The 12,200-nt window shown below is 43.3% G+C and overlaps 1 protein-coding gene across 1 annotated transcript in view; it reads left to right on the forward strand.

The window, feature by feature from the left end:
* The window catches only part of TSPAN4 (tetraspanin 4), an 857,269-nt gene that overhangs the window by 472,483 nt on the left and 372,586 nt on the right, over positions 1 to 12,200 (forward strand). The window contains 1 exon segment of the mRNA XM_006039403.3: positions 10,130 to 10,209. Coding sequence (XP_006039465.2) covers positions 10,130 to 10,209 — 80 coding nt within the window.

Genomic DNA, 12,200 nt, shown 5'->3' on the forward strand with positions numbered 1-12,200 from the left:
CCCCCCCCCCCCCCCCCCTTTTTTTTTTTTTTTTGGTTTTAAGGGATTAATACCGGGGAAGAGACTAGTATTCCTAGTAGTAGGAATTAGGTCTGGCAGTTTTAAACAGGGTGGAAACCTGAGTTTCTGATCCTGCCAGTTTTGGGCCGGGGTTGAAGTTTGCAACTTTTTGCTCCCAGTGCAGCTGTGGTCCTAAACTACCTGCAGCCTTGGCCTTAGAGGGCAGGCCTGGCTTTTCCCCTTTGCATGTATACCCTATGTGCATGTTCCAAGTGTATCATTTTTAACCTCAGCAGATATCACAGGTTGGAGGATGCAAGCTAATTTTAAGAGATCTTGCAAATAAATTGCATTGACCCTGCAAAGAGCTGCTGACAGTGCATAGAAATGACTGATAACGATACTCTTTGGGCAACAACTCGGCTTATACACAGCACTGAGCATGTTCTTCATTTCTGTTTCTTTGTTTTCTGTTACTGAAGGCAGTGGCAGAAGAACAGGACTTCCGCTTCTAAAGAGTTCATTTGCTTGGTGGGCCTGTTTATCCATCATCTGAAGCAATAATTGTCTCTGCTCAGGACTCAAAAAATAAAACACTGATTTCTAGGTAAATTGTGGGAGTCCCTTTGCTTGGCACAATTAATATGAGAAAGAATGAAGCAGTACAAAACATAGATTAAATATCCCCCATTAGCAGAAAAGTGGGTAACAAGAACTGAAAGGGCCCGATATGGAAAAGGAGGTCTCTAGTTGTACACGCAGAATTCTGGGCCTAATCCAAAGTCCTCTGTCAAGGAGACTTATTTCACTGATTCCAGAGGATTTGCACATACACACACCTATGTATATATTTTCGTTGTACTGCCGTTTAGGTGTGCTGCTGCTAGAGTATCTGGGAGCAAATCCCATAGGCTCCGTTGGGTCTTATGGAGGTAAATTCTATCACAAGTGAATGTGCCTGATAGGTTCCTCTGCTTGTAGGTGGCTGTACACAGAAAACAGGAAGGTTTCTGAATGTACAACTTTTGCACACATGTAAGTAAAGGTCACTATAAATCATGCCCTGATATCTCTCCTCTCTCTGATTCTGTTATTTCCATAGCAAGTAACTATGCTGTGAACCAAAGATCATGACTTTAGGTGACATGTAAGCAGAATAAGATGAGCTATTAAGCAGCAAAGATCCTTTTTCATGCAAATTTCCTTATCAGGAAAAAAAAAAGGAAAGGGATTAAAGAAAATATGTCTGGAATTGTCTCAATGGAATATTAACTCTTTAAATAAAAAATGGATAAGGCTGTGGACAGCAAAAGGCCTATGAATTCAGTAAATTGGGCAAATCCCTAGTGTTTATTGGCTGCCCTTCCCTCCTTATCTCCCTCTGTCATAGTATCATTTGAGTTCCTATATCCTGGTGCTCAGTCCCAACTGAGTATAGTCTTTAAAGTTGCTGAAATTGCTAATGCCAAAACAAAGACCCTTGAAAATAAAATGGGAAGGACTGTGTTCAATTGGACTAAACCAATTTAAGGCAAATCCCTAAGACCTTCTCATTTAACTTTGAATCCAGTTTTTCAGTGAAGTACTACACGGGTTTTAAGCGTTTTTGGTGTTTTTTCAGTGGTAAAATGCTTTTAAAATAATCCTCATTTAAGATGTCATCTCAATGGTGATAATCCAAAACAATGCTCCTTAAGCAGAGGAAGCCTATGGTGACAGCCCAGAACAAAATGAAGAGGTAGTTGTGTTTGCATGCCCACCTCATCTTGAGCTTTTTGGCTGTATCTCACTTGTAATCAGGTATTATATGTGTGTATATGAATACCATAACCAGACTCAGGCTACTTTTGTATGGAGCTCTGGACCTGATAACCACCGCTGACTTCTGCTACTTCATTCCCATTCCTTCCTTAGGGGGAGGAGTTACAGGGAGGACTCAGGATTCAGGGGCAAGAAGGCAAATCGCTTAATCTCGGTCTTTCACCAAATTCTTAGGATTTCACCTCATCAGGTTCAGCTTACATTTTCTACCATTGGGACTTTTCCAACTCCCCTCTCCATTTGGTGTGGAGTGTCTTGAAACCAAGAAGAACAGCATGGGCAGTGGGGTGGGAAAGACTACTGGAGGCTGGCTTGTTGATGGTCAAGGTAGCAGACAGTGACAGTGACTCATCAGATCGTCTGCTCATCTTGTGGGTAGGAGTGCTGCTCTGCAAAGGCATGCAGTTAATAATCATTTAGCTTTCTGTCAGTGCTCCAGAATTGTTCCATGCTCATGTTTAAAGACAGCTGTCTGCTTTTTTGAACAGAGAAAAGCCTGTTTCACAATTCCAGCATGACACCATCAAGCTAAATCATAGGCCTGATGCTGTCTTGCTATACTCATTTACACCCATGCAAAATGAGTGTGAAATGTTACCAGATCAGAATATATACTTTGGTGCAAAAATCATGTCAAAGATTCTTGACTGTATCATTAATTGCTAATGAAAATGAACCCCTGGGCCCAATCCTTTGTTTTATCACACGAATCAAATGAGGTAACATTTCTGTTTATCTAGGCATTTTTGTGTTCTTCAGTTGCAAGTGTTGTGGAGAAAGGGTAAAAAGAGTGCTTACTAGTTAGGTAGCTGAGGAAAGGGATAAGTAGCACAATCAGTTTAAGGGGTATAGGTTGTAGCCATGTTGGTCTAAGGACACAGACAGACAAGGTTCTTCGGGTAAATCTGATATCTTTTATTGAATTGGTCTAATAAAAGATATCAGATTTACCCAAAGAACCTTGTCTGCCACAGTCAATTTAATACTTTTATGTAGAAGTCTCTGTACATGCATTTAATTAAAATATTAAAGGATTTGGTATATATTAATGAACCTATAATTGTTGATTTATTGTAATCCTCCTGTATGGAACAGTCATGTTAACTCTAGAAACAGTTACACTCCTGTAATAGTATGAGGTCATATACTTTCTGTAGTTTGCAGCCAGCTGCTGTAAGACAGGGTGAATTCTCACACGAGCATACTCTTATGAACACACACGTGTGTACTCTTTAGCAGGTGTCATATTACAGCCAGCAGAGTGCAGTGTTGCACATTCCCATGTTGGAAGAAGGGTGTGACACATAAATATAGACTATTTATTGTGCTGTGTCTCCTTTATTATATATTTTTTCTTCCCTGTGACTATCTGGCAATCAGTACCACAACATAAAAAAATTTTGGCAAGAAAGAGCATGGAAGGCACCTTATAGATGAAAAAAGGAATTTTGGAATATATCATGTATAAGAGGCAGTGTGGAAAAGTTTGTGAGAAGCTCACAATCAGGCTGTTGAGGGTAGGGACATTTGCAAAGCAGGTGGCAGGTAATGCAAAATGGAACCTCTTGATTAGGTATGGAAGGATCCTTACAAAGAGCTTTGAAGATGGTGATGAGAAGTGCAGTCTGGCACCAGGGAAATTACTCAAAGATCAAACTGATGGAGGAAAAGGATGAGTTAAGCAGGTGACTTTTGTCTGCAAAGAAGGGGTTGATGGTAGGGGTCATGAGAGATCATGGTGGAGGAGGAAGCAATAATCAAGGTAGACATAATGCAGGCCTAATACAAGGCCCTTTGAACTGAAGCCCACTGATTCCACTTGATATCAAGTCAGGCGTGGACAGATTTGGATACAGTAGTGGGGTTGCGTGGGAAGGAGAGCAGACCTTGGAGCTGTTGCGGAGGTTGACTTAGTAGAATCTGAACACATCCTGGATGAGTGGAATAGTAGAGAGGGAGAGGCCAAAATTAACCCCAGACTACAGGCTGAAGTGGCAAGGGGGAATGGTAGGAAAAAGTTTGGAGGTAGGGGGAGTTGAACAACACTGGGGGAAGAGTATAAGGAGTTTGGTTTTTTTCTTGCTAAGGGAAGCTGAAGATGAAATGGTAAGGCAAAAATGTCAGAGACAGGCCAAGCTAGTGTTGGATGGAAGGAGGCGGGTCAGGAGTGAAGAGGTAGATTTGTGAGCCATCATCATGGAGATGATTGCTAAAGCCCTGTGAATGGATGAGATTGCTCTGAGAGAGGGTATAAAGGGATAATGGACTTGTTAGAAATCTGCCTTTAATATCAAAACCTGTTACAGTCTCGATCTGGTGCCAAGGCTTAGCTCGGCTTTATTACTTTGCAATCTCTTCTGTTCCATAGGTCAGATTTTGTTCAGCATATGTACTGTATCATGACATGATACTTGCATTCACACTCCTGAATAGGGCTGTTACAACATAAATTGAGCGTGGAACTAATATCTACACAAATGAAGCTTCTCTTAGTGAGATCGCATGGTGCTTGCTTTTTTACATATGGGAATCCAAGGGAACTGGCCACAGGTTAGGAATGTACAGGTGTGGTTGGGAATGTGGAAAATGGATGATGGGCAATAAAGATAAATGGGGCCTCATTTGTGAATATAGGCTCAACTGTTAGCAAATGGGTGCATACCAGCTGTGATATCTTTCCAGAAGCCTCTGGGAGCGCTGCGACTTGCAGATACCATTTCTTCTCTGTTCTTTCTATACTCCTGGGGAGTATTCATGTATTGTTGGCCTGTCTAGTACTGGTTCAGTTGCACTGTCTGATGATCTGGTTCTACCCACTTTTTGAACCCTTCTCTCCCTCCTTCTCTAGGAAGGCAGAAAGTGGGTAAATAGTTTTGCTTACTTGTATACACTGGGGCATACAACCCAGGTAACCCATATACAGATGCCAGAGAGGTTCTTACTCTAATGTGCATATATACATTTTCCAAGTCAGTATTTAGCCCCGTGGTACAACACTGTTTCAAGGGCTTGGTGTTTAAGCATGCCAAAAACTTCCTCCCCTTCCTCCTTTCTTATGAAACAGTTTTTAATTTAGAGCATTAATGATTGATGATTTTAAAAGAGGTGGATTTTGAGGGTGAATCTTACCAGCAGCTCAAATTATTATATATCACAAATTAGCTCTTCATAGATATGAAAGAGAGATTTACTATGAAGCTCCTTGCTAAAAGATGCCCATTAGGGAATTGGCATTACTACAAGATATATACCACAGGTGAGGTGTTGAAAGGCCTCTGCCTCTCTTCTTCCCTCTCCCAGTATAGATATCCTGTTGTCTGAAAGGTAGACACTACACATTGTTGTTTATTATTCATTCTGGAGCCACTTTAAGGCATTCCTCTCTTCTGCTTCACTTTATAAATAAATCTACCCTTTGCATTGAGGACTGAGTTTCTAGCAAGTTTGAATAATTTTGCACTTCCGTCCTCTCAACTGTCAGGTTACTTCCAGTTCCTTATGATCTACAGTGCAGGTGGTTGGAACGAAAAAGAGGAAGGAAGGCAAAAGAAAATTGAGAATTCACTGCTTATTTTCAGTGGGAATTGATGATTTGCTACCTTAAGAGATCATCAGATCTGGTGCTTCTGCCTCTTCCTTCATCTGGATGCCGGCAAATCTGGATTAGTTGTAGAACCCTCAGGAACAGGATTTACAATGGAAATGCTGAATTGGCCTCTGTTTTACTTCAGCAACACTGTAGAGCACCACAGTTAATACCAAGTGGTCAACTGACACTATTTCAACTTTGTCTATGTGCAACATTGTCCACCAATTAATGTATGCTCATGGGCATGGGCATTTTTATATGCTCACAAAGGGTGTTTTACAAACATGAATCACCACCCACACAGATTATACATCCTGAAGATACAAAGGAATTATGTTGGCACCCGAGAAATGGCCTGCTGGTTATCCATTTAGTAATACTACTCTATTATTTCATTTCACCAGTTCTTTCTCTGCAGAGATATAGCCTGCAGTATCTGAGTGTTTTGAATCAAAACTAGTGACAGAGGTGATACCTTTTATTAGACCAACTAGATATTTGCAAAAAAATGGCTTTATCTTCAAGCTTTTAGGCGCAGGCACCCTTCATGAGGCATAGGAGATTGCAAAGATTGTAAAAGTTCTCCTAGGTAGAAATGAAAATTTATATTTCATATTGAGTGTTTTGAAGGCATCAATGAGTTTAATCTCACAGTACCCCTAACTGGTAGTGTTGTTACCCTCATTTTACTAGACATAAAGGCTAAAAACACCAAATTTCTCCAGGGACAAAACCTTTTACTCTAGAATCCTACAGAGGGAAGAGCCCATTGTTCTACTTTTAAGTACCTGTGAAGTACAAAGAAAACTGTCTCTCTGCCCCACTTCTGGACTATCTGGTCTAAGTGGAGTTAATTGCCTTTCAAGCATGTAAGTGACTGTCCTACACCCATTTTGATGGAGTGAAAGCCCCAGACAATCATACTGGAGATAAAGCTGACATCTGCTTTTAGCCAAAAAGATGCTTTAAGGCAAGACTGTCCAGGGAGTCTATGATAGATTAGGTGGGCACTCATATGCCCCTATTTCCCAGGCACAGGGAGGAATCAGAGTGGGGAAGTGACAGTCACAGGAAAAGTAAAGGGTGAATCAGAAGCCCAGGAATTCTGTTTGTTTGGGACAGTGCTTGTACCCTGGAAGACAAGGACTTTATTTTTGGGACTGGGTTTGTACATCAGAGAAAAGGGAGGGAGCAGATAGCAGGTGTGGATTGTAAGAGCCCACCTTGTGAAAAATGCCTCTTTAAACAGAATGAGGAAACTGAGGGATGGGTGAGTTGTAGCTCACCCAAGGCTCAGAGGCAAGTGGGATCAGAGCCACACTTAGAATCTGGGAGTGCATAGTTTTTCTTCCTAATGGGAGATGGGCTGCAAAAAAAAAAGGGGAGGGGGCGGGGAGACAGGCTGCACTAACCCACTGTGGGGAAGATATTTCATCATGACCAGGGGGAACATCATGACCATTAAGGCAGTTTTCCTACTTGCAGGGGAAAACCACTTTCTTGGTGGGGGTAGGACCTTGTCCAAGGTAATGTATAGTTGACCTCCCACTTTCTCTTCCAGTGGGAAGGTCTTGGCTTTACGCCCGCTTTATGGAAATGGAAGACTCCTTCTGCGGCCATATGGCTGAGGGCAAATTGAAACTCAGGGGCATCTGAACCCCAAGTCTCCAGGATTGGGCCTGCACATAGGATACTTGCCAAAGGATTCAGAAGCATCTGAAGCCCCAGGCAGGGGTGGAGGATGTCTGCTGGTAGCAGGGCCACATATGGTTCTTGAATGACTCACGGATTTGGAATTGATTTGGCTTGGAAGATGAAAAATTTTCCTTTAAAAAAAAAAAAGGAGACTCCTCCCTAGCTTGTTTCAGCCATACGGCTGAGGGCATGTAAAACTCAGGGCATCAGAACCCCAAGCCTCTAGGTTTGGGCTTGCACATAGAACACCTGCCAAAGGATTTGGAAGTATCTGAAGCCCCAGGTGGGGGTGGAGGATACTTGCTGGTAGCAGGGTCTCATATGGTTCTTGAATGATTCATACAGATTTGGAATTGATTTGGCTGATTTGACTTTGGACACAACATTTTTTCCATAAAAAAAAAGATGCTAACAGCCTGTGTCTGGTGAATTCTTATCCTGGAGAGAAGATGAATGAGAACCATTAGACTCTAGCATAGCAGTTTATAAATGAACTGAGTGAGAGGATGGTTTGCGAGAATGAACCATGTGAAACCACCACATCTCACTTTCTCTAATTTGCTCTCTAATTAATTGATGTCTGTGTCTGTGTTGATTTGTGTTGGTGCCGCTGTGATGGCTCTTATGAGAGACCTGGTTTCAACTTGATTATTTCTTTACCTGAGCAAGCCATTTAAAAACACCAGCTAGCTAGGAGCTACCTCTTCGCCCTGCCCCAGGGAAACAGTCAGTGACAGTTGCTGCCTCCCAACCCTACAATCCAAATTAACATGACATTTAAAGGAGGGGAGAAAGGAGATAGTAATGTTCCTATTTTACAAATGGGGGTGTGAGGCACAGGGGGAAGACTAAAGACTTGTCCAAGGTCATATAAGAAGCATGCAGCAGAGAAGGGAATTGAGCCTAGCTCTTCTGAGGCTCAGCCTATGCATGTAACCATAGTCCCAGGCTCCCTTTCTGAAGAAGTTCTACTGCAATGGGGGCTAAAAACAAATCATAGGAAATGAGGGATGGAAGGGACCTTAGGAGGTCATCTAGTCCACCTCCCTGCTCAAAGCAGGACCATCCACAACTAGATATTTTGTGGCAGGCATGTCACAAATTAACCCCACATTTTCTCTGAGTATAACTCTGATCCCCTCCTTCTGCCAGATCATCTGTTCTGCTTTCTGCTCCCTGACCAATCTGCTGCTCTGTTTTGTGCTCCCTGCCCTGTCTGACACTGCGCTGTTTGCCCCCTCCCTGGTTTGACAAGTGCCACACACAGAGGCTGCCCATACCACTTCGGCATCCCTGACACAGTTTGGCCACCCCTGTTTGACTGCATGAGAGATTGTAGACTGCTTGGTGAAAAGGTGGATGAAATGTCAGTGTGGTAGCAGCCAGTTTGAGAATGTGATACCCCCACATGTCAATCTAGCAGGCTACAGGACAAAGACAGAGACAGGTATGTTGGCAGAGAAGCAAATGAACTGACAGAACTTTACACTGAGTAGTGTAACAATATAACAGGAGAGTGCCCCCCTCCTTGATAGACCTAGTACACAGGTTGAGCTAGCCTTTTTAACAGACTTTCCTACAAAACACATGTGCAAAGGATGCATGATTTTTTTGGTCAAAATTCTGATTGTCCTATGTGATCAACACTCCCTGTACGAGTGTGAATATTTCAGTCTGTCATATAGACATACTCAGTCCTTTTAAGACCGATTGCATTTCAGACTACATCTGAATTCAGTTGCTCCTTGCTAAGAACTAAATCTCGGGAGCTGCTGGCAGCTGGGATGATTAAAACTCACCCCATGTTCCAGCGTATATTGGACTGATGGAGAATAGAATTATCCAAGGGAATGGACCTGGTGAAATCTAAAATACATGCTGTGGTCCCTCCACCTGCACGCTGATTGGTTAAAAGCAGCTCATGCTGGATTTGCTGAGAAGAAACCAAGGGGAGGTTTTATTTTAAAGAAGGTGGGGGTGAGAGAGTAATATTGTCTGAGGATAATTTTGATTGGCTGGGGGAGGGCAGGAGCCAGCGAGAGTGCTGAGCCTGCATTCATGAGATACAGTAAGAAAGCTCATTCTCTCTGCCTCTCGCTTCAGATGCAGGGATGGACCACAGAGCTGTGACTGTATACTAGCAGAGAACATGATTGGACTGGAGTCTCAGAGGAGTGTCAGCAGCACTGTGAATGAAGCTCCGTGGCTCACTTACCATAGGCTCTGTCTGTGTGAGAGGAAACAGGGATCATTAAAGTGAGCGGAGCATCTCAGGGCAGAGCAATGTGGCTAAGAGCAACGGGGCATGGGATCTGTTCACCTTTTGGATAATTTCTGTTCTTGCCCACAAAGCTGTGCAGCATCCCCTGTGCAAGTGGGTGGCATGTGGAGCCAAGGTTTTATATGGCATTTGTGATTTGTGAACTTTTTTCTAAATTTTGTTGCTTTGGGTACAGTGTCTCTCTCTCTCTTTTTCGTTTTTGGTAGCAGGGTGGGCCGGGGGGGGAAAGTGTGACACCGGAGGGAATGTTTTCTTGTTCAGAAGTCTCTCTCACGCGGAAGCACGCTGTTCCCTTACTCCTGGCTAAGCAGACTCCAGTTCACCAACTTGCACGCTTAACTCCTTGACAGAATGGCAGGCCAAAGAACAGCTGTTGCAAAGCAATAGGGGGATAAGGAAAGAGGAAAATAATTAATAAGCCTATCGCCCCCACTGCCAACACTCAGCAACTACTGCATCACTACTAACCACGGACCGCTCGGAAGTCACCATGCGCAGGTCTAGCACCGATGAATCGACCTATCACAGGAGCCCTTCTTTGGACAGCAAGGATTACAGTTTTCCAAATGGCGCCTTCCGTCGCTACAGCAGCATGTACGGCGGCCAGTTTGGAGCTGCCAGCAACTCATTTTTTGGATTCCACACCAACCCAGGCCCTAAGGCCACCAAGGCTAAGTACACGTCCCCCAAGGGAAACAAGTACGTTGTCTTTTACCTGGATCTCTCATTTATTTTTCTCCTAGAACTGAAGAGGTGCAGCATGGCTCACAACTGTCTCCAGTGCATCAAGTACCTAATGTTTGTCTTCAACCTTCTCTTCTGGGTGAGTACATGCTGCAAACCACAAGATGTTTGCATTTGTGTTTATTAAGTTTGTGGTGGTTTGTAAAGTTGTTTGTGGTGCTTTATAAGGTTATTGTTTCTTTTACGCTTCCTAACAGCTGAAAATCGGATGTAAGTGAGGTCTAGGCCAGTCCTCCTTTGGCTATGCTTAGATGGAGCCAAGATAATATGGGTGGTTCTACAACCCAAACAGTAAGACCCTGATATAGGGCAAAATACACTGTATGCAAGGTCACTTGTATAGATGTTCTTTGGTACCTGGAAGTTGTATGTTCACTGCATGGCCTTGATTCTTCACTAGTTCAATCTACACCTAACTTTGAGTATGTGAATGGTCTCACTGGAATCAGTAGGACTATTGTGTGCTTAAAAATAAGCAAGTGCTGAAGTGCTCTGCTAGACTTAGGACAATGTGCTAAGTATCTTACACTATTCAGTTGGTTATGAGGAATCTGCAGATAATTTTTCTTCCCCATCATTGCTGGCTCCCTGTGTAAGTACTTCCTCTCAGAGTTGTATATCTAAACTGAAATCCAATGCCTGTCTCACCTAGTTTGAATTATTTGAGGTGGTTATTTCATGGCCTGAATTCACCCGAATAGGAGATACTCATGGGCCACCATGGCACACATGACAGGACGTATCTGCATGCATCTCTATGTCATTTTAATAGATTAAGCAGTTGGCAAAAGCAGGCAGGTGGGTATTTCTCTGCAGTGAGGGTCCTGAATGCTGTGATCCATGTTAAAATGAAATAACTTGATTGGTAAGATGGAAGAGAAAGGGAGTTCTTGTTGAAGGTAGCCCACTGCAGTCCCCAGTGTGGGAGGCTCTCTTAATAGGGGCCTGTCTTCAGTTATTTCATTTGTGTTGCCCCCAATGTGGACCATCAGTGTGCTAAGGCAGAAGGGAGTGTCTTGGCAGCTCTATATTGGTACAAGAAAGGACATGGGGTAGGGGGGAGTGTACTGTAGCTGAAATTCCTCGCTTGCTTACTACAGATTCTCTATGCTATCATGCCTTGCCAGAGGTGAAAGAAAAGGATGTGTGCACTAAACTGAAAGAGGATTTTTCCCCCTTGTATTAAGCACTAGAGTACAGCTGCTAAAGCCATGCATGCTGCAGTGTCTTGTGCATCAGAAAGCACTACATGTAGGTAAGTTCCACTGGTATGAGTAACACCCCAATGCCAAGGGGTCAGGATGTAATAAACTAATATGCGGTCAGGATGTAATAAAGACTAATATGCATCCACTGAGTGTCCTGGTTCAAAGAAGGGATATAAAAAAACAGGGAGGGGGGCCTTTTAAAGCCCCAGATAAGCTGATAGAAAGTGTCTCCATGGGACTGCAGCTTGCCTTCCAGCTCTGATTTTCACATGCTGCTGGGGTCCCATAAGTCGCCTGATGTTTATCCCAGCTTATTCCAAAGCTTCCTGAAAAAGAAAGGGATGCTGGTTCTTGCTCTTTTAAGCCTTTTGCTTCCTCTTAGACAATCAGCCGCCTCTGACCAAGATTATGGAGCAGTCAGCAATCTGAACGGTGTGCTAGAGAAATCCGATGGAGTTCTGGCATGAATAGCCCTTTTAAAAACTATGTTTGGCGGTGCCACAAAGGCTGTTCTCCCTATGCTGCTTCCTTTTATTCCATTCAGCCTGAACCGAAGCTTATGCATATGTTTAAAAATGTATTGCTGCGTGCAATGTGCATGCATTTACAATGGGAAGATGCCAGGCTATTTCCTCAGAGTGTTTCACAGTGGCAAAGCTGTAACAGATTTTCAGTAGCAGGGGTGAGGGTTGGAGGGGGAGATTTTCTTCCACTGAAACCATCAAAGCTTTTCCCAAGCATTTGGGGGGAAAGGGCTGGTTAAAATGAAAGAAAATATGCATCATAACAGTGCAGGCACAGGGAACGGGTGGTGTCAAGTGCTGCAGCACGGTCTCTACTTTGTTTCCCTTTGACATGCTTC

The sequence above is a fragment of the Alligator sinensis genome, unplaced genomic scaffold (genome assembly GCF_000455745.1).
Source record: "Alligator sinensis unplaced genomic scaffold, ASM45574v1 scaffold950_1, whole genome shotgun sequence".
Lineage (NCBI taxonomy): Eukaryota > Metazoa > Chordata > Crocodylia > Alligatoridae > Alligator > Alligator sinensis.